The sequence below is a fragment of the Ictidomys tridecemlineatus genome, chromosome 12 (assembly GCF_052094955.1).
Source record: "Ictidomys tridecemlineatus isolate mIctTri1 chromosome 12, mIctTri1.hap1, whole genome shotgun sequence".
Taxonomy (NCBI): domain Eukaryota; kingdom Metazoa; phylum Chordata; class Mammalia; order Rodentia; family Sciuridae; genus Ictidomys; species Ictidomys tridecemlineatus.
Window position 1 is genome coordinate 41,703,638 of NC_135488.1, and position 27,066 is coordinate 41,730,703.

General features: G+C 44.7%; 1 protein-coding gene across 1 annotated transcript in view; it reads right to left on the reverse strand.

Annotated features, from left to right (window-relative positions):
- Positions 1–787: 787 nt before the first annotated feature.
- The window catches only part of Gpr45 (G protein-coupled receptor 45), a 91,350-nt gene continuing 65,071 nt past the window's right edge, over positions 788–27,066 (reverse strand). Inside the window, exon 2 of the mRNA XM_078028732.1 lies at positions 788–4,274. Coding sequence (XP_077884858.1) covers positions 2,900–4,018 — 1,119 coding nt within the window. The 5' untranslated portion in view covers positions 4,019–4,274 and the 3' untranslated portion in view covers positions 788–2,899. The remainder of the gene's footprint in view (positions 4,275–27,066) is intronic.

Here is a 27,066-nt window from a genome sequence, read left to right on the forward strand (position 1 = left end):
TGACACAGATCCCAGGGTTAGTGTGAACCACAGGATAAAACAAAGAAGAAAAATAAGTGAATCGTTGAAACAGTGAAGCAGATCTTGTCCTGCCAGCCTCGGTCAAGGAGACCAGTTATCTTAGGAAATCGAAGTTCAGGAAAGACTCAGGGAGTCCAGAGAGCACTGTGGAGTGGCCAACCGCAAGTGAGTGTTGAAGACTGACTGATTGAAGTCTGATTCAGCAGGCTCTTGATAAAGATAAAAGGGGTGTGAGCACCTCTTTGTGCCTCCTGTGGCTCCAATGGTCTCGGGTTGTCATCTTGTGTGACATCCTTCTTTACTGTTCCCAGAAGGCTCTAGACTTCTTGGAATCCTTTTTTTTTTTTTTCCTTAAGAGTTGCAAGAGCCAGAATGCTCATATGTCACCATCGAGATAGTACTAAGAGATGGGGCCCTGGGAAGGTGATTAGGTGTGAGGGCTCCCCCCTCGTGAATGGGACTAGTGTCCTCGTAAGAGGGACTTGAGGGAGATACTCTTCCCCTTCTGCCATGTGAAGACACAACAGAGTCCCATCTATGAACCAGAGGGTGAGCCCTCACCAGACACCAAATCTGCTGCTGCCTTAATTTTAGACTTTCCAGCTTCCAAAATTATAAAAAATAAATTTCTCTAGTTGATAAATTACCCAGTTTTGTTAGAGCAGCCTGAACAGACTGATAAATGGGTATTGGGCATTGGATCCTGGGCTTACTACTCATGGTGTTGGTGCAAATTTTGGTAAGAACATGGTCTTATACACTGAAAGAGCAATAACACTTTATTTAAAATATATACAAAATTATTACTTTGAAACATAAATATTACTTTCAACATACATCATATAGTGTGGATTGATATAAATTTTGGTACCTTCGTTCATTCAGTTTTGTCATTTCTCTTTTGCTCAAGGCTCCTGAAGAAAATTCTCTTGAAAAATCCACCAGACAGGAAGTATCTACCTATAGGCTTGGTCCCCTTGGTGGACTGGCTGTGCTCTTAGCCACTAAAATCCTACCCCTTGGGAGCTGAAGACACACCCTGCCCTTGTGGGGGGCACTGGGAACACAGGATTGATGGAACCATGCTTACTTATCCACAAGCCCATTGCCTGTATGTCTCTCCCGCCATCTTGGGTGGTTGGAATAGGTGTCAGTTATTTTCTTGACAAACCCTCCCCTGGGCTGAGATTAATGTAAGTTTTATTTTCCTCTTCATTCCCCTTCTTTCCCTGCCCTCTGTCACCACTAACATAGGAAGAATGCGGGAGTAGGAAGCTGGACTCTGAATACAACTTGGAAAGAAATAAATGAAGCGAAAATGGAGTGTCTGTTCTTAGGCCGAGTCACTACTCTCCTGAGATCAATCAGATCACTGCTTTTGGATATGGCCCATACCTCATTCATTACTAGCTCCCCCATAGTGCCTCACATCCAGTAGGCACTTAATAAATGCTCATTGCATGGATGAATAAGTGAATGCAGGAGACCTGGGGTTGTGGGTTTAAAAACACCCATTTTAGAATCCAAGAGTCTGAGGTCATCTAGACCCACATCTTCACTTGGAAAATGGGGAAACTGAGGCTTATAGAAGGAGGTGAGATGAACACAGTCACCTGACTAGTCCCTGATAGTAAGATCTGGAATCAGACTTTCTGAACTTCTCCTTATATTCCTCACTGTCTTCAGATCTGATGCACTCAAGAGAGCTCAAAGGACCCCATGCTGTCCCTGAACTCAGGGAATTCCCCTCTCTCCACATTGGAAGCTCCTTGTGGGGATGGGGGCCTGTGGGCATAGTGGCCAAGTATACAGTGCAAGAAAGATCCCCTCCAGACTCCCAGATCCAGCCCTGGCAGGTGGGTCTGACAGCAGCAGTGGATGTGAATGAGGTAGGAGGAACAGAGGTCAAGGGGGATGCCCAGTTTGTTGGGTTTGTTTATTCTGCAACAGTTCTAGCACTAGAATGCATCTGGAGCCCTGGAGTGTCCAGGGGAAACATGTAAACAAAGCGCCCAGATTCTGAAAGCAAGTCAGTACAAATACTTGCTCCATGGATGGATTATAGGCATTTTTTTTTCCAGCACTGGGAAGGATGAAAATAAAGGGAGAGTGGGAGGGACCATGAGGGAGAGGGGAGGAGGGGAGGGATGACCAGGCAGACCAGGTGTGGTGGGGAGGTGGGCATGAGTGCCCAGGTGGGCGTCTCCTTTCAACTGAACTGCCCAAGAGCATCCTCTGAACTGAGAACCTCCATGTCATACCAGGAAACTCAAAGAGTGCATGGTTTCCTTTGAATCCCAGTGGTTTTCCATTTCTTTCTGGAAAGGATGACGTGGCATGGTGAAAAATGCACACCTGAACAACACAAAGAGCCTTCTGCGGTTCCCTCCACCCACAAAGGTAACTAACCCTGAAGAACACTGCCTCAGTGGAGTGAATGGTAACGCATGGAATGACCCCTACGTGGACTTCTCACGCCACCCACAATCTGGCATGATGGTGTTGCTCTTAGGCAGGGGTCCAGGGGGCTCAAACAGCAGAACTGAGCTCCCAGACAGATCCTGCTCCTGCCTGGCTCCCTCTGCTGTCCCCCTTCTCTTCTTGCTTCCTGCCCAACTCCCACACTCCCCCCACCCACTCCCCATTTGCCTTGACTACCTCACCTTTCCCACCAGAACCACATAGGATTCTTCAACCATGAGAAACAAAAAGAACTCGCCTGGCTGAAATTTGAAATTTGGGAGCTGCAGCTCATCTGGCAACAAATGAGTGCCTTTGTGCTTAAATGGTCACCAGCGAAGGAGGGGGACTGAAATGCCAGGAAGCGGAACTGGGTCTTGGACCGAACCTGTGCGGGTCCTGGCTCCGCAGGGCTGTGCTACACTGCAGACTGGTTTTCATTAAACACGTAGACTCTGCTAGGCTGGATTCTCCTTTGGATCCGCTCAGGCACTTTGGGAAGGATTTGGAAAGTTTGGGGTAGCAACTCTAAGCAGGCCTCCCGGAATTTTTTGATTCTCCAGCAGTACACGATGGGGTTAAAGACGGACTTGAGGTAACTGAGCCACAGGATGCAGGTGCTGGTGGTGTAGAAGGACGAGCTGTAGTAGAAACGCCGGCTGAACACCGAGAGGAGGCTGTAGACCGAGTGCGGCAGCCAGCACAGGGAGAAGCCCACGAAGAGGATCAGGATGGTGGTGAAGGCCTTGGTTTTGAAGCTCAAGTCCACGCTGACCTGTTGTTGCCGCTGGAGCCGCCTCAGTCCAGCCCTGGTCAGCTGTCGCAGGTCCAGGCTGTCGGACTGGTTGTGGACACGGACGGCATTCTTCCGCACCGTGTTGAGGATGCACAGGTAGGAGCACAGCATGACGCCGAAGGGCGCGAAGAACACGGCCACCACCAGCGTCACCACGTAGGCGCGGTCAGCGGGGAACTCGGTGTAGCCCAGCACGCACTGCGGAGCGCGCGCGGGCACCTCCACGAACGTCCAGCCCGTGAACGAGGGGACCGAGATGCAGAAAGACAGCACCCAGGAGACGGCGATGATCACCTTGGCCCTGCGTGGGTTCAGCTTGTCCTGCCGCTGGACGATGATGAGAAAGCGGTCCACGCTAATGATGAGCAGGATGGCCACGCCCTCCAGGACAAAAAACCAGTAGAGCGTCGCAGAGAGCCGGCAGAAATGGTCCCCAAAGTGCCAGTGGACGGTGATGAGGGTGACAGCGGTAAAGGGCATGCAGCATAAAGACAGCATGATATCCGAGAAGGCCAGTGTGGCCAGCAACAGGTTGATGGCGGAGCGCATGGCGGGCCTCTGGTACACGATGATGCAGACCACGGTGTTCCCCAGGCATCCGACCACCATCATCAGCATCATCACGATCGCCAGCGAAATCCTGAGCGGGGCGGACAGCGGGGTGGCCTCGGCATCCGACGCGTTGCTCGCGTTCAGCCGCAGGTGTTGGTAGGTCTCCGTGGACGTGCTGTTACAGGCCATGGCGGAGAGAAACTTGGAGCCTGCCCAGAAATGGCTGCAAGGGTTCCCCTCAGCGCTCAGGTGGCAGGCGGTTTCTGTCTACTGGCTGCATCTTCTTCCTCGATACCTGTGAATCTCCAGGTTGCTGAAAGGGTCCCGAGGAAATGGTTTCCTTTGGGTGTTCTGGTTATGACTTGCCATTCGTCAATTACATGGCCATCATCTCTGTGGCATCTAATTGCATCCACATGCTTCCTCCTTGGACACTACCTGTAGCCTGGAGCAAGCAAGAGTGCAAAAAGAGAAGTGAGTTAGATTTTTTCCAGCATGTGCTAAATAGAGAACTCGCTTAAATTTGGCAGGTACAAATGGACATATTTGGTGGGTTTCACATCTGTGATTCAGCCAACCAAGATAGGAAATGGTCACGAAAAAAACAGTGCATCTGAACTGAACCTGTAAAGACTTTTCAAATTGTCATTTTTTTTCTCTAAACATATACTATAATAATTATTTATATAGTATTTACATCACATTAGATATTAGAAGCAATCAATCTTAAGATGAGTTAAATATTTGGAAGGATGTACATGGCTTATATGCAATTACTATGTCATTTTATAAAAGGGAATTGGGCATCTGTAGATTCTGCTCTCCAAAGGGAATTTGGAAGCAATCCCTGATGGATACCAAGGGACACTAGAAGGGAGAGAAAGAATGACTCGTTTATGTGTCATTTAGGACAAAACTTGGTATTCACAAACATTGAGTCTTGTCAAGTAGCCCAGGAAAATCTAACCAGCTGTATTTGGGGGAGTGAGGAAGTAGGTACTTTGTCATTATCATTTCTATAATAAACATTTATGTAATAACTTGAGTTTTGAGCTACCTGACTGAATGAAGCCTTGACAAGCCAACGGTCCATTAGACTGCCGACTCCCTGCAGGCAGGGTTTTATGTATTTTAGTCTCTGCTGTATCCCTATGACAGTACCTGGCAAGCAGGCGGTGTTCAGTAGATATTTGCCAAGTAGATGAATGAGCGGTAGTTGATGCTGCTGCTATTCTATTTGCTTAACTTAAAAAAAAAACACTTTATTGGGGTATAATTGACATGTAAAGAGCCATAAGAATTTGTATCACAATGAGCATTGAGATAAATAGGCACTGTGAAGCCATCACCACCACCAAGACCATCAACATACACACCACCTCCCAATCCCCCCGACACACACACACCGCCTGTCTGTTTATCATTATTATCTTGTGTGGGTATGATAAGAATATGTAAAGTCTACCTTCTTGACAAGCTTTTTGTTTTGGTACCAGGGGTTAAACCCAGGGGTGCTTAACCACTGAGCCACATCCCCAGCCCTTTTTATTTTTTTTATTTCTAGACAGGATCCCGCTAAGTTGCTTAGAGCCTCACTAAACTACTGAGACTGGCTTTGAACTTGCCATCCTCTTGCCTCTCAGCCTCCTGAGCTGCCGGACCTCTTGACAAATTTTAAGCATATGTTTTTGTTTGTTTTTATTTATATATTTTAAGTATATTTATTTAACTTTATTTTGAGATAAGTGTAAATTCACACGAAGTTATAAGAAAATAGTGAGATCCAGATAACCTTAACTCAGTTTCCCTTAATGACAATATTTTGGATAACTATAATGTTGCTGTAATATTACTCTTGGAAACACTGATATGGAGAAGAGATTTCTCCCCCAAAAATAAGCCCTTAAAAAAGATGATGTTGGGCTGGGGTTGTGGCTCAGCGGTAGAGTGATCGCCCAGCAAGTGGGAGGCCCTGGGTTCGATCCTCGGCACCATATATTTTCTTCCTCTGAGTTGAGGCAGAGATGTCATTCAGACAGATTGATGGCCTGGGTGAAATCCAGCTTCCCTCTTCTATTCCTCTGGCTCATCCTCTGGCTCACAGATTAATCTCTGCTGCGGGACTCTCTCATCAGGAACTTGTGGACACAGACCAGCCTGTGTACAGGGTAGCTATGTGTATCAGAGTGACATCACCACACCTGGATGGTTGAAGGTACTCAGCAGATGGCCCTGTTATCATTTGAGCCCTGAGACAAACCAATCACAATATGACAACCACAACTGCTTAATTTATGTGTTATTTGCCTGTGTACCGGACCAGCCAGCAAGCGAAGCAGGGTGTTTTGAAATTCGTTTCCATGCCCCTCCTCCCCCACCATGTCCTATATAGTTGATGACACCAGGCAGCCGACCCAAGGAGGCTAACCTCTTGCCTGATCAATCACTCAGCTGGAAATCTGAATTAAGAACCACAAGAGACGAGAGGGAGATCACAGAGGGAGGTTTAGGGAGAAGCCAAGGTTCTGGGATGGGCTGGACACTCTCATATCCCTTCAGATCTCCTGGGCCCTCTCCACTGGACTGGGAGGCTGGCCCCATGGCTCTTGAACAGGAGAGGTAAGAGGGGAAGTCTGTCTAGCCTAGCTCCTTCCTGCATGGTTGTGGGTGGTTCATTCTTCTTCAAAGGCCTCAGCCCCCTGGGACAGCCCCCCTACAGCCTGGGCCTCACGGAGGTTCTCTAGCCATTCCCTGCCTCCCTCTGGGCCTCCTTGCTCTTTCCTTCCTGCGGGCTCACCTCTGACAGGAAGCTCTTCATGAACTCTCTGTATGCACGGCTGTCTCACCTCTTCCCTGTCTGCTGGGTGCACCATGGAAGGGGGCCTGGCAAGCTGAAGTCAGGAGGAAGTGGAAACTAAGAGTGAGCAGGTATTAGGAGGTGGAGAAAAGCAGGTGTGTGTGTGCAAGTGTGTGAGTGTGCAAGTGTTTATGTGTGTAAAAAGGGACACAGAAATCTTCCTCAATTGCTGGCAACTTTTCAATTACAGTTTATAATTTAATCCTTTCTGGTTTTTAAATTTTTAAAAAAATTTTTTAATTTTTTAAAAAACATTTATTTTTTAGGTGTAGATGGACACAACACAATGCCTTTATTTTTATGTGGTGCTGAGGACCAAACCTGGCCCCACTCATGCTAGGTGAGCACTCTTTACTGCTGAGCCACAATCCCAGCTCCCTTTCTGGTTTTTTAAATTTATTTTATTGTTTATTTTGTTCTAATTAGTTATACATGACAATAGAATGTTTTCTGACACATGGTACATAAATGGAGTATAACTCCTGGTTCTTCTGGTTGTATATGATGAACGATCACACCGGTTTTGTAGTCATATTTTGTAGTGGTATATGATCATAGGCTCATGTATGATTCATTCTATTGTCCTTCCTACCCCCATCCTTTCTCTATTTTTAATGCACATTTTTTCTTTTTGTTTTTATCTCGTCTCTTACCCTCACCTCCATCATGTTAGAGACAACTGCATTCTCCACTGCTGGGCTTTGCTGATGGTATCCCCATAAGGCTGGATGATTACTTACATCTCATTTCTTCACTTTGGACACTGGCTGTTGGTCTCACATAGGAAGGACTCTCTGCTACCTCACTGTTTTCCTCTGAATGACTGGTCACTGATTATTTTTCAAATCATTTGAGGACCATTGTAACTATCAAAGATATACTTGAACGTCTGTATCATAGTCCATCAAATATGGACAGTATCCCTTCATCTCGATTCTATATGGTACACAATCAGTACCCCTTCTCCTTATCACCTGTGTTCAGTGGCAGAGGTTTCAGATTATGGCCTGAGGTGAGACAGAATATCCCAGCAGGAAGGGTGGGGTTGGGGGCAAAGTTGTTCACTTTATTGTGGTGGAGAAGCAGAGAAAGGGGGGGAAGGAGTTAAGCATGCCCCCAGTAACCCACTTCCTCCGGCTAGTTTTCCACCACCTTCCGATAGTTCATTCAATTGTGAACCTATCAGTGGATCAATCCACTGATGAGATACGAACCCTCGATATCCAATCACTTCCTTCAAACCCCATCTCTGAGCATTCCTCCAACATATGAGCCTTTGGGAGACATTCCAGATCCACATCCTCTCTCCCCTTCCCATCTAGTCTGCCATCAGCATGCTCTTACCTAGTTAAGGGCATTAAAATTTACATTCTGTCCATCCACAACCAGATCTTCTATGATTTTTTTTTTTTTTTAGAAATTAACAAGTATTTGACACCCATTAAAGACACGTACACTTTTATAACAATGTGATAGTTGTTCAAGTTTTGGACAGATTATCTGTTGGCATTTTATCTTCCAGACCCTTTTGACATGCTGATTCTAAAGGAGCCGTTTGTACAAGGAATACATGCCCAGCTCCGAGGTCAACTGAGGTCCATTTCCTTACAACTCATCCTAGCTTTGATGCTGACAGCTGGCACATTCCACTTCATTTCACACGTGATCCACGACTGTCTGGCGTAGCTCTCAGTGTTTTCCTTAGGTTGCCCCTCTCCCCTGCATAATGTGCCTTTATGTAGAGTTTCCAATTGTGCCTTCCCTCTGCAGATGGTCCTTTCTCCCCAAGGCTCTCTCTCCTGCAGTCCCTGCCTCTGCTCCTGGGCTGGTCTGCCCACTGGGTAGCAGCACAGCCTCCATGTAGCACGGCTCTTCATGGATCCCCTGAACTCACTTGTTCCTAAACCCTGTGTTACCTTCCTGCTGGATTTCCTTTTGTTTTGCTTAAACCCAATGCCATTATGATTATGATTATGATTATGATTATTTTCTGGTACCAGGGATTGAAACCAGGAGCACTCAACCACTGAGCCACATCCCCAGCCCTTTTTAATATTTTATTTAGAGACAGGGTCTCATTGAGTTGCTTAGTGCCTTGCTGTTGCTGAGGCTTTGAACTCACAATCCTCCTGTTTCAGCCTCCTGAGCTGCTGGGATGACAGGCGTTAGGCGATGCCTTTAAATTGTTTGCTAAGAAAGGGTTCAGAGGAGGTAAGCTGTAGGTTTTTGGATCACTGAAAAAAGTCTTTTTCCTGCCCATGGACTAGTGCTTTGGCTGTGGCATTGAGGCTGACTGAACGCACTCTCCCTTGGAAATTGGAAGGCATTGTCCCTTCCCGCATTCAGCGTTGCTCGTATTAGGATTGAAGAGCACTTGATTCTTTTACTTTGCACGTGACTAATTTTTGTCTCTGAATGATTCAATGATACCTTCTTTCTGAAAATGTTGGTATGAGATGTACTTTGGTTTGGGTTCTTTCTCATTAATTGTGCTGGATACTCAGTGGGTCTTTTAAACCCAAAGCCATGTGAAGCTCGGCTCTGGAGAAGTCTCTTTTTTCATACCTTGGGTGGTTTCCTCCCCACTGATACTTGTCAGGGCAGGGCTCAGAGACTGGACAGATACTACTAAATCTCACTCATTGGGCCTCAATGTTTCTTTCCTTCTCCTTTAATTAAAAATAAAATTCGTCCTATTTAATGTCTTAACTTGGGCAATCATTTTTTTCTGGCAATCATTTTTTAAAACCTAAGATTATTCTTATGTTCTGTGCCTTTTGTATAGCACTTACTTTTTTGCACACAGATGTTCTACACCGTCAGACTCTCTGAAGTTATTATTTTAGGTCCTCATATGAATCACACTTGGTTCCTCTAGAGTCAGTTGATACATCTTTGTCTTTCTCTTTAAGACTGCTGGCTCCCCTCATCTGGCTGGTGGTGGATCTTGATCATGCTTCACATCTAAGAGCTCGATAGCTGCCGTGGTCAATTTTCCCACAAGTTCTCTGGCAGTGTGGCATGGCTGTGGGTCGCCTCATATAGGGCAGGATTTGCTTGGAATGGACGAGAAGCCAGTTCTCAAGCTAGGGTCTTCCTTGTGCCAGGAAAAGTAGATTTTTCCTCGAGGGTCTCACTATTCACACTGTAAACCTCTACTACCATCCACAGTATGGTTAATACACTTACTAAAGGGTCCTTTATTATTATTATTATTATTATTATTATTATTATTATTTGTCCAGCAGAGGGGAGGTAAATAGCAACAGCCTGAACTTCACACAGGATGAATCCCCTTTCAAAAATACAGTTTGAGGGGCAGGAGAGTAGCTGAGAGGTAGAACCTTAGCCTAGTAAGCTCAGAGCCCTGGGTTCAATCTCCAGCACCACAAAACAACAAAACAAAACAACATCCTGTGGGTCTCTGTTTTCTAATGAAGATGTGAATAAGCGTTTCACGTAGTATATAAGGATTATGCCCACCTTTAAGAAGTGCTACATGTATGATTGGGACATAAGCCCAGCCCTGGATTGAAGTTGTTCCTATAAGCTGATAATTTTGTTATTTATCTTCCATAAGCCACTGTTTCTTCATCTATAACACAGGAATAGCAATAGAACTTGTGGAGAGGGTAACTATGAAATGCCTTTGAGGGAAAGGGTCCAAAGTGGGAGACACACAGTAAAACAGTTCATAGGCACTAGTTGCTCATTTATCTTCAGGTCAAGGATGGAAGCTTCATTTAGCTTTACGAAAAGGTCATTAAGGTGCTTTTGATTTGTTAACAATAATAATAAATAATAATAAAAATAAATTAGTAATAATAAAAAAGATGCTTTTATTTGTTAAGAATAGGTTCTAATTAGAATGAGATTTATTCCGTGCTTGTATAATTTTATCAAAATGGATTGTATCATGTAGAACTAAGAAGAACTAATAAACATATGCTATTTCCCATTTAAAAATTATTTTTTAAAAAAGAATCTGTTTAAAAGTGTGTTATTTGACGTGTTCTTTGTTTAAGAGTTACCTAGAAGTATAATACAATTTTAAAACATAGGTATCTAACATGTCAACAATTTGACTAAATTTTCTTTTGCTGGACAGATTTTTTTTTCTTCTCAGTAAAAAGAACATTGTTGTTGAAAGTGCAAGGTGAACAGAGTGGCCATGAAGCCAGGAGACGGGTGAGTGACAGCTTTTGGCGCTACAACGTCTCCTGGGAAATCTCCTTGGGCCATGGTGGGAGTGACAGAGGCATGTCAGCTGGAGATGGCTCAGGCCAGGACTCAAAGATGCGCCCAGGGAGCTGGGCGTGGTGGTGTGAGTCTGTAATCCCAGTGGTTTGGGAGGTTGAGGCAGGAGGATTGGGAGTTCAAAGCCAGCCTCAGCAAAAGCGAGGTGCTAAGCAACTCAGTGAGACCCTGTCTCTAAATAAAACACAAAATAGGGCTGGGGGTGTGGCTCAGTAGACAAGTGCCCCTGAGTTCAATCCCCAGTACCAAACCAAAAAAAAAAAAAAAAAAAGATGAGCCAAAGGACACCTGACCAACTGGAGACTCCTGCCCTAGGCCATGGTTCAAGGGGGACAGCAGGGAAAGGAAACTGGAAGAGTTTCCTTACTCCGCTGCCTTCTACCCCAAAACCAAGATACAGTCACATGTCTCTTAAGGGCAAGGAGAGGTTCTGAGCAATGTGTTGGTCATTTTTGTTGTTGTGTGAGTATTATAGGATAGACTTGCACAAACTGCGATGGCTACCATGTACTAGGTGAGAGCCTCTTATGGGACCACTGTTGTACATGTGACCTGTCGCTGATCAACATGTCACTAAGTGGCTCGTGGATGTATATGAATCATGGGAAAAATCTGTCCTCTGACAGTCTCCCAGGTAGACAAAAAGGGCATATTTAGCTCCTGCTTTTCCTTGTTAGAAGCCCTTAGCTAGCTGCTTTCTACTTTTGAATACTCTACCTTTGTGCATACAAGGAATTTCTTTTCCTGAGATCATTATGGTCAATGTTATAGGTATTTCAAATTGAAGGGAGTAAGCAATGTAGAAAGTCAGAAGGCCTCAGACCAGGCCAGCTAGCCTGTAGACTCTTGGTGATGCTACCAAGAATATTTAGGTCCAGCTAATTCTTAATCTTCCAGGCCTGGGACCTTGTTTGGTCAAATATACTCAGAATGGCTTCAACTCTCTGTGGTGAGTACAGTACCCCAAATCTTCAGACTGAGCTGTAAAATCAGCAATCTGGTATATTAATTTACAAGTGGGAAACATCTCTCTTGCTAAACCAAAATAAGATACCACACTCTGTACCTCAGATTTCAGATCTGTGAAATACAGATAATTATGTCTCTACCCTCAGGGATGTAAAATATCACAGACAAGGCCTGGAACCAAGGAGGGCATTAGTAAATTAATTCCACGTCTCTCATTGTGTTGAGTTCATGGGTTTCTGTCTCTTGCGTTGAATTGTAAACTCCTTGAGGGAGGAATCCATGACACACTTGTAGGGAGCCCTTATGGATTAATCTACTCTTGGAGCACAGAATCAGGAACGCTGAATGAAAACACCTTGTATACCTATGTGCCTGTCAGCCCTGCTGCCTGTGAATCATGCTTCTGTAGTACTATCGATGCTGTAGGGTTGGATTTTTGGATAATTACAGAGAATGATTTCATGCTTAACCAAAGGAACAAACAGTGCAAGAATTTTTAAAAAAATATCTTCCAATTGAATCTGATTAAAATTGTTTTGGCTTCTGGGCACCGACCTGTCTTCGATATTTTAATTTAGTGTTTTGGTCATGGTCCTGTTGTTAATATTCGAATCAACCGTGCTTTCATTATCAGGGACTTGGGCACATTAAAGATCAAAGGAAAACGTCATTTGTGAAGGGGCGATATTCCACTGTTGTTCTCTAGCAGAGCTCACCATCTCCGGTGGTTTCACTTTGAGAAGCCATGGTGGGAATTATAAGCCAAGGAAGAAGCCAGCTGGGAACCGAACCATCTTGAGACTATGGCTGGAGTTCTTTCCCAAATGTTCTCACCCTGGAATTGGGAGGTAGTGCACATGTCAGAGACAGATCATCTTATTAAAGGAAAATACAGCTCATCAACCGGGAGTGGCCACCTGTGTGCTGGCTCTGCTGTGGTGTGAGTCCTCAATGAGTCACGTCCACCCAAAAGAAAGAGGTGCTTTCAGCCATGAGTAGAGAGGAAACGAGGGCCACCTGGGCTTTGAACTTCCTGCATGGTTTTCTTTTTTTCTTCCTCTCCTTATTTTTTGGTACCAGGAATTGAACTCAGGGACATTAGTCCACTGAGCCACATCCCCGGCCCTATTTTTGAATTTTATTTAGAGACAGGGTCTCACTGAGTTACTTAGAGTCTCACTAAATTGCTGAGGCTGGCTTTGAACTTGGATCCTCCTGCCTCAGCCTCCCAAGCCACCGGGTCCTGCATGGTTTTCTAAAGCTGTCCACACTGCTGTGTCCGTCTGCACCGAGAGCTTTCCTTTCTGAGCCAATCATCCTCATGGCTGGAGAACGAGCCAGGGAAATGAAGACAGGGAAGCTCGGGCACTCTGGTCCAGGTAGTTCATCCATCTGAGACTGGAAACCACGTGGCTGGTCCTGCGCTCTGGGAGGGAGGGGTCTGTGGTTAGGATCAGGGCTTTGTGGAGGATGACCTTGTCTCTGCGACACTGATGAACTTGGAGGAGAGAAAGAATACCTTCACTCCCAGACCCCACAGGCCATGGAACAATTTTATTTATGTATTTGTTTATTTTATGGTACCAGGGATTGAACTTAGGGGCACTTACCCATTGAGCCACATCCCAAGCCCCACATGTCACCTTTTTTTTTTTCTTTTTTTTTGAGATAAGGTCTCACTGAGTTACCTAGGACCTCACTAAATTGCCGAGGCTGTCTTTGACCTCACAATCCTCGTGGGGTGCGGTTCGGTGGTAGAGCATCTGCTTAGCTTCCTGAGGCTCTGAGTCTCATCCCCAAAACCATAAAAATTAAATTAAATTAAAAATTGAGCTGCAGTGGTTGATAATCTGCAAGAATGAACTCCCTAAATGTACAACTTCACATGGGACCACCAGGTGACACCCGGAGGTGTTATCCTGGGTCGGGGCAGCCTTCAGATTGAGCCTCCAATTTGAGACGCAGTGCCCCAAACTGACTCTCTCTCCTTCCTTTATTCCCCCTCCCTCTATTTCTTTCTTTGCTCTCTTTCCTTTTCACCTCCCTTTCTCCCTTCTCAGCCTTTCTTCCATCCTTTCTTTCTTTCTGTATTAGTTTCCTTCCTTCCTTTCCTTTTTGTTATGACAAATTTTAAACATGTCCGAAAGTAGAGAGATGAGTGGAACCAAGCCGCACTTGGCACAGCCTCTGAGAAGTGTCTCATTCCCATTCCACTGAAGTGGGAGCTTCCTTTTCCTCCAGTGCCTCCTGTCCACACTGCTGTTTCCGAGACAGTGGAGAGATTCTGCCCGGCTTTCTTGGAGAGAGGAGGCCAGGCTGTGAGGCAGAGGAGGGACGTGCTAGACGCGGAGAGGACACAAGTGGAATGGCGACCCAGGGGAGGCGCCTGGCACAGGGGGCACAGGGCGAACAGAGGCTCTAGCAGGCAGCTCTGTATGGACTGGCTCATCCTCATAATGAACCCAGAGCCAGGGAGGAGTCCAGGCCAGGGTGCAGCCATCTGCTTTGCAAACTTGTAGTTGCAGGAAGCCAGTCTCCTCTGCAGCTGGTAGTACGTTTGGCTTTCAGTTCACCAGAAAAGGACACTGTGGAATGTCTTTCTCCCTTTCTCATCATGTGAAAAGACCCATCACCCTGGAAACGGAAACCGGGGGAAGAGGGAACTCCGTGTGCGGAAGAGCAGTGCGGGTGTCGGTGTGCAGAAGCGAGACTTCCCCAAGGCTGGGCTGGAGGCCCTGAAGGGAAGTTTTCTCGGAGACTTCCTGTCCCCTGCCCCATGCTTCCAAAACAGAAAGGCCGAATGGCGGGTCCAGTGCAGGCAGTGGACTGGATTACTGTGTCCCATCTCATCCAGTCCAGAGAGGCTGCAGCTTCTGAACGAATCTTCCTCCATGATGCAAAAGCCAGCTCCAAGCCCCACGTCCTGTCCTCTTAGGCTACTTCCTCCCCTCTCAGTGACACCTGCTCTGCACCTTGAGCAAAGGCTACTCTGGGCTCCTTCCTGTTCCCAGATGGCTTTGTACCTGTGGCCACGGGGATACCCATCCTGTTTCTCAGCTGTGAGCCGCAGAGCCTGCCTCCTGCCCCTGTACTGTGCTTGGTCCAGGCTCCACCCAGGTGTGTTCTTGGAGGGAAGCCACCGCACACAGGTGAATGAACAAGACACGCAAATACATTGCACCGAGGTATATGTGGATCTTTTGGAACTGATTTCACAAACATTGGAAGAAATTTAGGCCCATAGGACACAGAGATACAGCCTCATTTTAATCTTTAGATTTAGAAATATATATATATATATATTAATACATAATATAATTTTATATGGGGCTGGGGATGTGGCTCAAGCAGTAGCGCGCTCGCCTGGCATGCGTGCGGCCCGGGTTCGATCCTCAGCACCACATACCAACAAAGGTGTTATGTCCGCCGATAACTAAAAAATAAATATTAAAAATTCTCTCTCTCTTTTAAAAAAAATTATATATTTTTATATATTTTATATTATATATTTATAATTTTATTCATAATTATATATTATTCATTATATATTACATTATTTACATATTATTATATTATTTATATCTATATTTTATATATTTTATTATGTCATGTGGTGGTGCTTGGAAACAGGTGTGCCATGTGTCTCAACTTCTCAGAAAGGTGAGTTGAAAGGAATTGGATTTTTTTATTCTTCAAGTCAAGTGAGATTCTTGGGGGAAATTTTTCAAACAAAAGAGAATTGGGAAAGCTTTTCAGAAAGAAAACCTTAATGGTACGTTCTTCTTTGGAATGTCTAAAATTTCTTGTGAGCTTCTTCTGTGCCAAGCTAAGCCCTTTACGTAGTTTTCTAGTTCTGAAGTTCAGTCACTGGGCCTGCAGCAAGAGCACCGCTGTGGACTTGGTAAGTTTTCAGGACCAACTGATGGACCAGAAACTGTAGGGTGGGGAGGTTGACAGCAACCATGTCTTAACCAGTCCTCCTAGGGGACTTATTTTTTAAAAAAACATATTGGTGCATTATGATTATACATAACAGTAGAATTAATTGTGATGTATTCGTACATGCACACAAGGTTGGATGTTCTTCGTGGTGAGAAATATAAAGACAAAGCTTCTCTTATTTAACCCTCACATTGGCCACTTTTTCAGATCAGGACACTGGTGAGCAGTTATTTTACCTAGAGAATACAGGGGTCCCTCTCTGAACACAGGTTCTGCATCTGTGGATTCAACCAACTGGAAATTCAAAATATTTGACAAAAAAAAATTGCATCTGTACAGAGCATGGGCAGACTTTCTTCTTGTAATTCTTATCTGAATGATGTAGTATGTATATCTGTACTTACGTAGCATTTAAGCTTCATTAAATATTACAAATAATATACACAGGATTCAAAGTATTCAGGAAGATGTAAATAGGTTCTGCACAAATACTATACTATTTCACATAAGAGACTTGAATAGCTACAGATTTTGGTATCCAAGAGGGTCTTGAAACCAATCCCCTGTGGATACTGAGGGACACCATAGTAGGATCCTGCAGTAGAACCAAATAGTTTAAATCCAAAACCCATAGCTTTAACACCTGGGCCATGCAAAAAGAGGTCACTTGGATAATGGATAATGACATAATGGGGATTCCCACCTGACTTTTATGTCAGAGATGAAGAAGGAACCGCAGCAGTGACATCTTTCTACAATAAAGATATGAATGAGGGAAGTGAGAGCAGGGATTGTGGGAGTGTCTCGGGGCCACTGGTGTCATGGGCAGGCTCCAGGTGACTGGGCTGCCCTTGGGCCAGTATCTTCCTCTGTGCAGCAGAGGGAGGAGATTTCGCAGATTCTTCTCGATTAAATGTGGATGAGCCTGTGTTGATCCATTTTCCATCACTGTGACAAAATACCTCATAAGACCAACTTCAAAAGAGGCAAGAGTTATGCAGGCCCATAGCTTTGGGGGTTTCAGTCTATGGATCATTGACCATGATGTTTTTGAACCTCTGGAAAAGCAATGTTATGGTAAGGTGCTCAAGGGGGTGGAAGGTGCTCAACTCATGTCATCTGAGAAGCAGAGAGAGAAAGGGGCTGGGGTCCCCTAATTCCACTCAAGGACACACCCCCAAAGACCTAACATCCTCCCACTAGGCCCCACCTCTTGGTGGTTCCATCACCTCCCAGTAAAGCCTTCAGTATGTGGGCCTTTGGGCAGCAGTGACGTATTTTTCCCCTTGAATATACAATTTTCTGGCTTAGACACCCCAGGTAACTCTTCTGAGGCTCCAGGTCCATTGTGGATGGGGGAGACTCATTCCAGGCTGAAATATTTCATTCAGATCTCTACTTACACAAAATTTAATTATCAGTGAACTTCTGCTCTGACCAAAGAAACAGTGAGAACATCTAGTACTTGAATAAAACCTCACAACAACCCTTAGTTGTTTTCACATCCATCTGATGTTTACTGACGTCCTGGATATCCCTAAGGATGGGTTCAAGAGCCCTCATGGGCTGAACTTCGTGGTGCACATGCCTAATTCCAGGAACTCAGAGGGCTGAGGCAGGAGGATCACAGGTTCAAAGCCAGTCTCAGCAACTTAGTGAGACCCTGTCTCAAAATAAAACATAAAAGGGGCTGGAAATGTGGCTCAGTATCTAAGCGCCCCTGGTTTCAATCCCCGGTGAAGGAAGGAAGGAAGGAAGAAAGGAAGGAAGGAAGGAAGGAAGGAAGGAAGGAAGGAAGGAAGGAAGGAAGGAAGGAAGATCACAGATGCCAAAATATGCAGAGGCTCAAGTCTGATATAAATTGTAAAGTCTTTGTACAGAGCCTTCATATGCCATCCAATATGCTTTAAATCACCTCTAGATTGCTTGTAATACCAAATATAATGTAAATGCTAGGTAAACAGGTATTATACTGTAGTGTTTAGGGCATCACACACACACACACACAAAAAAAAAAAATTTGCCCATGCTCTGGACAGACATTTTTTTTTCAAATATTTCAAATCCATGGAAAGTTGAATCTGAGGATGTGAACCTACAGATACGGAAGCCTCTGCATTACTATTTCTATGAAATAAAGAAACTATCAACACAACTAAAGAATTTGCTGGAGATAATACAAACTTAGGAATAAGGAATCAAGTCATATGGTTTTTTACCCTGTTACTCCTCTGTCCTTTCTTCTGTCCTGGGGAAGTCTCAACCAAGACCCCCATTCAGAGCTCACGTGGGTTTCATTGTATGAACAAATTTGTTCCTACAGTTTTAAGTTACGACTCCAATGACTGGCTATACCTGCTCCAGTTCTAGAAAGAGCAATTAGTTACCTAAGTAACTGTGGAAAGTCCAGAGTAACTCTCAGGACATTGTTTTATATATTTAAAAGTTTGATATAATTGTACATGATACTGGGCCACAGAACATTCTTAAAACATCTGTTTTTATGTGTCTGTTACCATTTTTCATCAGGAGAGGCCAAACTCTCTGACTCACTTAGGTTTCCAAGTGGATCTTTGAGAATTCTATTTGCATTGTTGTGCACTATTAAAAGCCAACTTTTTCACCCCTTTTTTGAGGCAATGATTCCACTGTACCATTTTCATTTTTTGTCATATCAGAAAACAAAAAGAACTTGGATTTATAATCCCAAGTTTCTAAGACCCTTCATAAGAAATTAACTTATTCATTTGCTTGACTCATGTTTACTGAGCAATTACTACAGGGCAGGCATAAGGGACCCAGTGATGAGCTCTTCCTTTTAGGAATTTATAACCTTCCCTTTTCAGAATGTCACATGGATGTGGATGAGCTGCATGAAGATGACTTGGAACTCATGGCACGGGGTCAACATCCCCAGCTGGGCTGCCCGGAATCTGCTCCCTGAGGACTCTTAGTGCCCCAGCTCTCGAGACCGGCAATGGATGGAAAGAGAAAATGAAAGAAGTGGAAGGCGAGACTCTGGAGGCACAGTCTGCCTCCAGATGCAAAGACAGACTCCTGAAACAATGAGAAGCTATCAAGGGTTGAAACGGGGGAATCTCATGATCCTGCCTGTACTCGGACTGGCCTACCCAGTTCTACTGTGCACCCATCACAATTTTTGACTTTTTAGACCACTTTGAGGTTCACAGTGAAATTGAGAGGTGAGTACAAAGATCTCCCAACTGCCTGCTACCCCTCTGCGGCAGCCTCCTCCATTATCAATACCTCTGACCCGTGTGATTCATTTGTCGAACTCCATGAAACTACTTGGAAACATCACAATCACTTTTGGCTCATTGTGTGGTTGACAAATGTGCAATTTCCAGCATTTCAATGTTATGGCAAATTCTTCATTCCTGTGAAATTCCCCTACACTGCCTATTTGATTCTCCCCCCACCCCAGCCCCTGGCACTCACTGATCTTTTGATTGTCTCCATAGATTTACCCTTTTCAGAATGTCACATGGTGGGAATCATACAGTATGTAGCCTTTTCGGAACGTCTTCTTTCATTTAGTGAAATGAACTTCAGACTTAATTCTTAAGTGTGTATATTTTTCTCACCTTTTCGTGGCTTGATAGTACCAAATAATATTCCGTTGTTTGGATGAATCATGGTGTATTTATCAATTCACCTACCGAGGACACCGATGTGATCTAAAAGTTTGCATCCTCCCAAAACCTTATGTCAGAATCCTAACCCAAGATGACAGTAGGAGGAGGAGAGGCCTTTTGGGGGTGAGGAGGTCATGGGGCAGGAACTCTCATAAATGGGATTAGTGGTCTTTCAAAAGAGACCTCAGAGAGGGGTCCCCAACCCTTCCACCATGTATGAGGTGTGGTCAATGAGCCAGTCAGAAAGTTGGCCTTCCCCAGATGCCAAACCCTTGATCTTGATCTTTCTAGCCTCCAGAACTTCAAGAAATAAACTTCTGTTGTTTATGACCTACCCTGTTTGTGGCATTTTGTTATAGCATCCTGGATGGAGTCAGAAAGACATCTTGATTGCTTCCAAGTTTTAGCAATTATGAATAAAGTTGTGTTATGGTTTGGATGTGAGGTGTCCCCCAAAGTTCATGTGCGAGACCATGCAAGAAAGAAGGTGTAGAAGAGAAATGATTGGGTTGTGAGAGTCTTAAATCAATCAGTGGATCACTGCCCTGATAGGGATTAAGGGAGTGGTGACTGAAAGCGGGTGGGGTGTGGCTGGAGGAGGTGGTCCCTGGGGGCGTAGCTTGGGGGTATATATTTGTATCTGGTGAGTGGGTCTCTCTGTGCTGCCTGATCATCCTGTGAGCTGCTTCCCTCCATCACACTCTTCTTGCATGATGTCCAGCCTCACCCGGAGCCCTGAGGAATGGAGCCCCTGTCTATGGATGGAGACCTCTGAAATCATGAGCCCTCAAATAAAATTTCCTCCTCTATGATGGTTCTGATCCAGTCTTTCAGTCACAGCGGCGAAAAAAACTGACTGAGACGATTTGCCATAAACATTCCCACACAAGTTTTTGGGTGGACATACATCTTCACTATTTGGGGTAAATTCGAAGGAACACAATGGTATTCATGGTACCATTGAATGGTAGACATGTCGTGGTAGCCCTGATCACATGAGCTGGTGAACCGGATTTTCACGTGCTTGATTGGCATCTCTGTATGTTCTCTCAGGTCTTTTGGCCAAGTTTTGATCAGGTTGTTCGCTTTCTTACTGGTGGTGTATTTGGGGTACAAGTCTTTACGCAGATGTGTCTTTCACAGGTTTTCCTCCCATTCTGTGGCTTATCTTTTCATTCTCTTGACAGTGGCTTTCAAACACCAGGTATTTTTTAATTTTCATCAAGTTCTTCTAAGCAATTCTTCCTTTCACGGGACATGCCTTTGGCATTATATCTAAAACGTTATCATCAAACCTAAAACTCCTTGAAATGTCTAGGAGTTTTATTGCTCTGCATTTGACATGTAGGCCTGGGATTCATTCTGAGTTAATTTTTGTGAAGGATGTAAGGCCTGTGCCTAGATCATTTTCTTATTTTTTTTGCACTCGATGTCCACTTGCCTCAGCACAATCTGTTAAAAGGACTCTTAGGTCTCTATCCTGTTGCTTTTCCTCTTTTGTCCAAGATCAGTTGATTGCATCCTCGCTGTTTGGACAGCCATCATCTAATTATTTTTTATTAGAGCGCCATAGTTGTACATAGTCGTTGGGTTCATCTTAACAAATCTGTATTGCATGGAATTCAGTTTCACTTCATGTTTCCCCCTTTTCCCTCTCCTGCCTCCCCACCTCCTTTCTCCGCTGATTTTTCTTTTGTTCATCTTTTTATATATTTTTGATTCTTTCTACTTATACATGAGGGTAAAATTCCCTGTGATCCATTGATGTTATGCACATAGCATGATTTTTAAAGAATTCATTCTGCATTTCTTCTCCGTTCCCACCCCTCCTCTTAACCACCTTCTTCTACTCTGCTTGTCCCTATCCCCCCTGCTCTTTTCTTTGATTTGGCTCTAGCTTCCCCGTGTGAGAGAAAACATCCCACCCTTGATTTTTCTGAGACTGGTTTATTTCACTTCGTATGATCTTCTCCATTTCCATCCATTTACCAGCAAATGCCATTATTTCATTCTTCTTTATTTTATTTATTTTTTAGAGAGAATTTTTAATATTTATTCTTTTTTAGTTTTCGGCGGACACAACATCTTTGTTGGTATGTGGTGCTGAGGATGGAACCTGGGCCTCACACATGCCAGGTGAGCGCGCTACCGCTTGAGCCACATCCCCAGCCCTCATTCTTCTTTATGACTGAGGAAAACTCTGTCGTGTCTAGGAACCACAATTTCTTTACCCATTCCTGGATTGGGGGGCTCCTGCGTGGGTTCCGTACTTTGGCTGTGGTGAATTGTGCTGCTGATAGCACTGAGGTGCTGCCTTGCCATAGTGTGCTGACACTGGTTCTTCTGGATACATTCCAAGGAGTGGGATATCCGGGCCATAGGGCGGTTCCATTCCTTCTTTGAGGAATCTCCACACTGCTTTCCAGAGTGGATGTCCTAGTCTGCAGTCCCATCAGCAGTGTACGAGTGCACCTTTTCTTGTCCCGTCCTCGCCAAAATTTATGATGGTGTTCCTGATAACTGACATTCTAGCTGGACAGAGATGAACTCTTAGTGTGGTTTTGGCTTGCATTTCCCTGATGGCTAGAGATGTTGAAAGTGTTTTCATATATTTGTTGGCCATTTGTGTTTCTTCTTCTGTGAAATGTAAGTTTCGTTCTTTTATCCACTTATTGATTCGGTTATTTTTGGGTTTCTTTTTCCTCAGTCCTTTGTATATTCTAGATATTAACCCCATGTCAGAGAAGCCGTTGGAAAGATTTTCTCCCAGTCTGTGGGCTCTCTCTTCAGGCTCTTCGTTCTTTCCTCAGAGGTTCAGAGGCCTTTCAGTGTGAGGGCAGTCCACTTACTGACTCTTCCTTGTCTTTCCTGCCCTTTGGGGATCTTGTTCAGGAAGTGAGGGCCAGCACCCAGAGATGGAGTTTTCTTCCAGTAGTTGCAAGATTTCTGGTCTAATTCCTAAATCTTTGGTCTGTTTTGACTTGATTTTTGTGCAGGGTGAGGGAGAGGGATCTCCACTATCCAGCTTGCCAAGTACCAATTGTTAAAAAGACTATCTCTTCCCCAACATATATTTTTGGCAATTTCATCAATCGTCAGATGACTGAAATACCATCATTTTAAATAGAAAGTGCTCCTGTTGGGACAGTGGAGAAGGTGAAATATGGGTGTTTGCTAATGAAAGGAAGCAGAAGAGTAAAAGCCACACGGTCCTCCGTTCTTCTTGACTAACCAGTGCACCTCAGCTAGAGATGTCCTGGGTCCCTCCTAGAGGTCCCCTGTGACAGCCAGTGACCCTCCCTCATTAAATGGTCATCTAAATCCAGTTAGTGCTGATTGGGGGGCTCAGAATTGGTTCTTACAAGCTATGTGAGCAGGAGAAAGCCTGTAGCCAGTTCCATCCCATTTTCCTAGTGTCTAAAATACAGACAGTAATGTCCACTACCCAGTGGTCGTGAGGAGTAGATTAAATAATGCACTCTGTAAGGTGCATAATAGAGTGCCATCCTTCTTGACGTCGTTATTACTACACTATTATTATTTCCCTTTCCTCCTCCTCCCAGACTCCGCCGTTCCCTGAGCTCTTTGTCTTGCAAGGACTCTTGATCTGACCTGAGGACCAGCTCACGCTGCACATTTTTGCCTTTGGGACTCTGTTCCTTTCCTGGGGCTGCCGCTGGCTTGAAAAGTAGTCATTCTCTCAGGGTCTGGAGGGGATAAATGTAGCCTCAGGGCGACAGAGGGGGTGCGCTTGTGCCCAGAGCCCTGGGACACAGTCCTTCCTTGTGGTTGGACCCTTCCTCCGGCTGCCTGTGGCTGCTGGCAATCCCTCGGATCCCCTTGGCCGAGGGACATGTCTCTCCAGCCCCCACCTCTGCCTACATCTGGTTTTCCACTGTCTCTGTCTGTCCGCTCCTTTCCTTATACGGACACTGGTCCCTGGATTCAGGGTCCACCCTACTCTAGGCTGGCTTCATCTTAACCTGAGGACATTTGTAAAGGCCCTGTTTCTAAGTAAGGTCCCCTGTTAAGGCTCCCGGTGGATGTGACTTTTGTGGGGGTGGACACTCTCCAGCTTTCCACAGAGTCCCTTGGGCTGCGCACAGCAGGTTCTCAGCACCACTGAGACCAAGTTGGTCTGTCCACCCCCAGATCCTTCCCTAGACCAGGCCAGCAGGGAGGAGCCACTGGAGACCTGCTCGGCATCCTTACCGCCCACCAGAGCTCCAAGGTCATTTCCAAGGTCTCCCGACCCCTAACTGTGCAGAATCACCAGAACGAAATCCTCCCCGTCTTATTAGATGTCGTTTTTCTTTTCTAAGAACAGCTACTGAGAATGATCTTGAAATAAATAACACAAAACAGTGCTCGTGAGTTCTGTGAACTGGAAAGAGCCCAAATGAATTTTAAAAACCCTAATTTTGGCAACAGGTAATTCATAATAATATAGAAGAATGAACTAATAGCTTCCTGATTTAGAGTATTAACATTTGAAGAAAATTACTATTAATTAACAGCACAATGATACCTTGGTTTTCATTTCCTAAAAGAAGTTTTCCCTTCCTTTCATCCCCCACCTCTCTCTCTCTCTCTCTCTCTCTCTCTCTCTCTCTCTCTCTCTGTCTGTCTTGTTCTCTTTCCTGCTCTTCTCTCTCAATTAATGACAAGGATTTCATTGCCTGAGAGATAAAATATGATATTAAAAAAGAGAGCACATATTAGCTTTTTCCTAGAATGTCTCCCAGATAGAAAATAGAAGCTTTTAGATCTAAGTATGATTTGAAGTGGATCCAGTTTCCAAACTTTTGAAAGCTATTTTAATTCTGATTGATGTCACCGTGGATGAAAAAAATATATTGAAAAGCATTTCATGAAAGAAGGAACAGAAGAGCAAATAAACATTTAGAAATAGAACTACCTTGGGGCCAAAAGACAGATCAGTGGTAGAACATTTGCCCAGAACGACCCTAAGTTCAAGCCTCAGCATCACACACACAAAAAAATTATATAGTTAAATAAAATAAAATAAAACGAAATAGACCATCTTAAGGATATGTCTTGAAATGTAGAGTTGCTTGTTTGAGAACTAATTTCCATGTTCTCCACAGTTACTGAAAAGCATTTATTATTTTTATTTCATAAAGTTTTTAAGCAAAACATTTCATCACTTGCAGAAGCCTGACTCAATAAGGAAGAAAGCATGCCACGGAATAGGGGTGGCATGACATAAATTGGGTGCTTTTTAAGAGCAGATTCTTACCAGATCAGCACCAGAGGGGTAGGTCCTGGAGGGCTGTGCTTCCACCCACAACCCAAGTGATTCTTGCTATAGTTTGGATCTTAAATGTTCCCCCAAATCCCATGAGCTAAAGGCTTGAGCCCCAGGGTGCCACTATTAGAAGGTTGCGACATTTTATGGGGTGGGACTTACTGGGAGGTCTTCAAATCTTTGGAGGTATGCCTGCCCTCCAAAGGCAGCAGGGCTAACCAATCATGAGATGAAACCTCTAATACAATAAGCCAAAATAAACCTTTTTTCTTTATAATATGATCATCTCAAGTATTTGTCATAGTAATGGAAAACTGACTGACACATTCCAAAGTGTGCTGATGACAGAGACCTCCCACCTTGCACTATTTCTAGAGTCCCCTTCACTTCACAAATCTGTATCCTGTGCTAGTGGCACTTCCCACTTCTAAGAAGGAGAAGCCCAAGTGATGGTGAAGGAGGCAAAACTGGGAGGAGAAAAATTCATGCAGAGGAAAGATTCTTGGAATGAAGACAGGGTGAAGTTCAGCACTGGCTGCACTTTGATCATCAGATGGTAAAGCCGCCTGGTTCTTGGGCCTCTCTTCCAAGTGACATAATTGGTCAGCAGTAAGGTCTGGGCATCTGGACCTTCGCATCCTGTCTTGCAATTTCTCTGGGAAACTAGGGATGAGATCCCTGTGATAGAGGTTATCAAATAGGGTGAAGCTTGGAAGAAAACTGTGGGACTGCGGGTTAAGAAACAATGTTTGTTTGCATCAGAGGAGACTCAGGGCAGTGGGGAGGGTGGGAGGATTATTAATTGTATTTCTCTTTTCCTGTCTTCTTGGTGCTGTGGAATCTGGACCCTTACTGACCATGAGGAGACCTCCCCTCCCAGGGACAGCCAGTCCACCTGCCCTAATCACTCCAAGGAACCAGACAACCCAGGACAGCCCTTATACCCCAGAGTCTGCTGGAGTCTCAACTTCACCAAGCCTAAGTGTGCCTTGCTTTTCCCAGAAACCATAACACAGGTTCTGGCTGTGTAGCCCTGCAAGCACGGTGTGCTCCTCCTCTTGGGAACAAGAAGTGACAAACTGTCTTTTCAATGGCAGTCACCTCTTCGTCTCTTGGCCTCGCCACACCTGAATAGTAATGAAACTCACATTGAAAAACAGGAAGATGCAAGTCACGGTGCTAGAAGTGGGGAAGGAGAAGTCAGAGAGAGAGGGATGGAGAGAGGGCCTAGGAGAGATGGGACAGGCTGGTTGGAGGCAGAGGGATAAAGCGAAGTTTTGTGTTTTCTTAATGGTAAGAATGTCTGTTTAACGGGATGTAGAAGACTTGGAATCACACTTACATTTTTGTAAATATACAAGGTTTTATTAAAAGAAATATTTCACTGAGCCAGGAAAGTGCTCATCCACGTACCTGGCTGTGGCCTCCATGACGTCAGTGGGGCCTGAGTGTGGCCCCGGGGAGCCTGAAGACAGAGTGGGAGGCCCGGCTCCCAGTGTGAGAGCTGATTGGCAGAGCAAGGACTCTGCCCAAGATGAAGCTCTGCCCACCGGTAAGATGAGGGGGAGCGACACCCATCTCCCAGGGTTGTGAGATGGTGGCTATGAAAGAGCTTTGGAAATTACAACCAGAAAGCATAAAGTGTCCCCATGCATTGGCCATTAAAATTAACACTGTCATGGAAATAGAGGTTGAACATCCCAAATATGATCATCCAAAATCTGAAATGCTCTAAAAGCTGAAAACTTTCAAGCACAGATATGACACAAGGGGAAAAATTCTGCACTTTGTTTCACGCACAGAATTGTTAAAACCGTGTATAAAGTGTATACGAAACAGAAATGGATTTCATGTTTATGTGTGTAGCCTGACCCCGATACCTCATTATGTTTTATGCAAATATTCCAAAACCCAAAAATACCTGAAACACATGTGGTCCCAGATGAGAGATGTTCATCTTGGCAATTTGCAAGTTACCGTCAGTAGCGTTAACTACATTTACGTTGTTGAGAACACAACCTCAGAACTTTTTCATCTTGCAAAATGGAAACTCTGTACCCTTTAAACAATCCTCCATCTCTCCCTCCTTCAGCCCTAGCAACGACCATTCTCTTTTGTCTCCGTGAACTTGACTACTCTAGGTCCCTTCTAAAGGTACATGGGTTTCTCTTGGCACATAGTTATACCATCGTGCTCTGTGCGAGGATGTTTCAGACAATATGGGGCCACACATATGACGTTGGTACCATCAGATTATGATGGAGTGGAAAATTCCTATTGCCCAGTG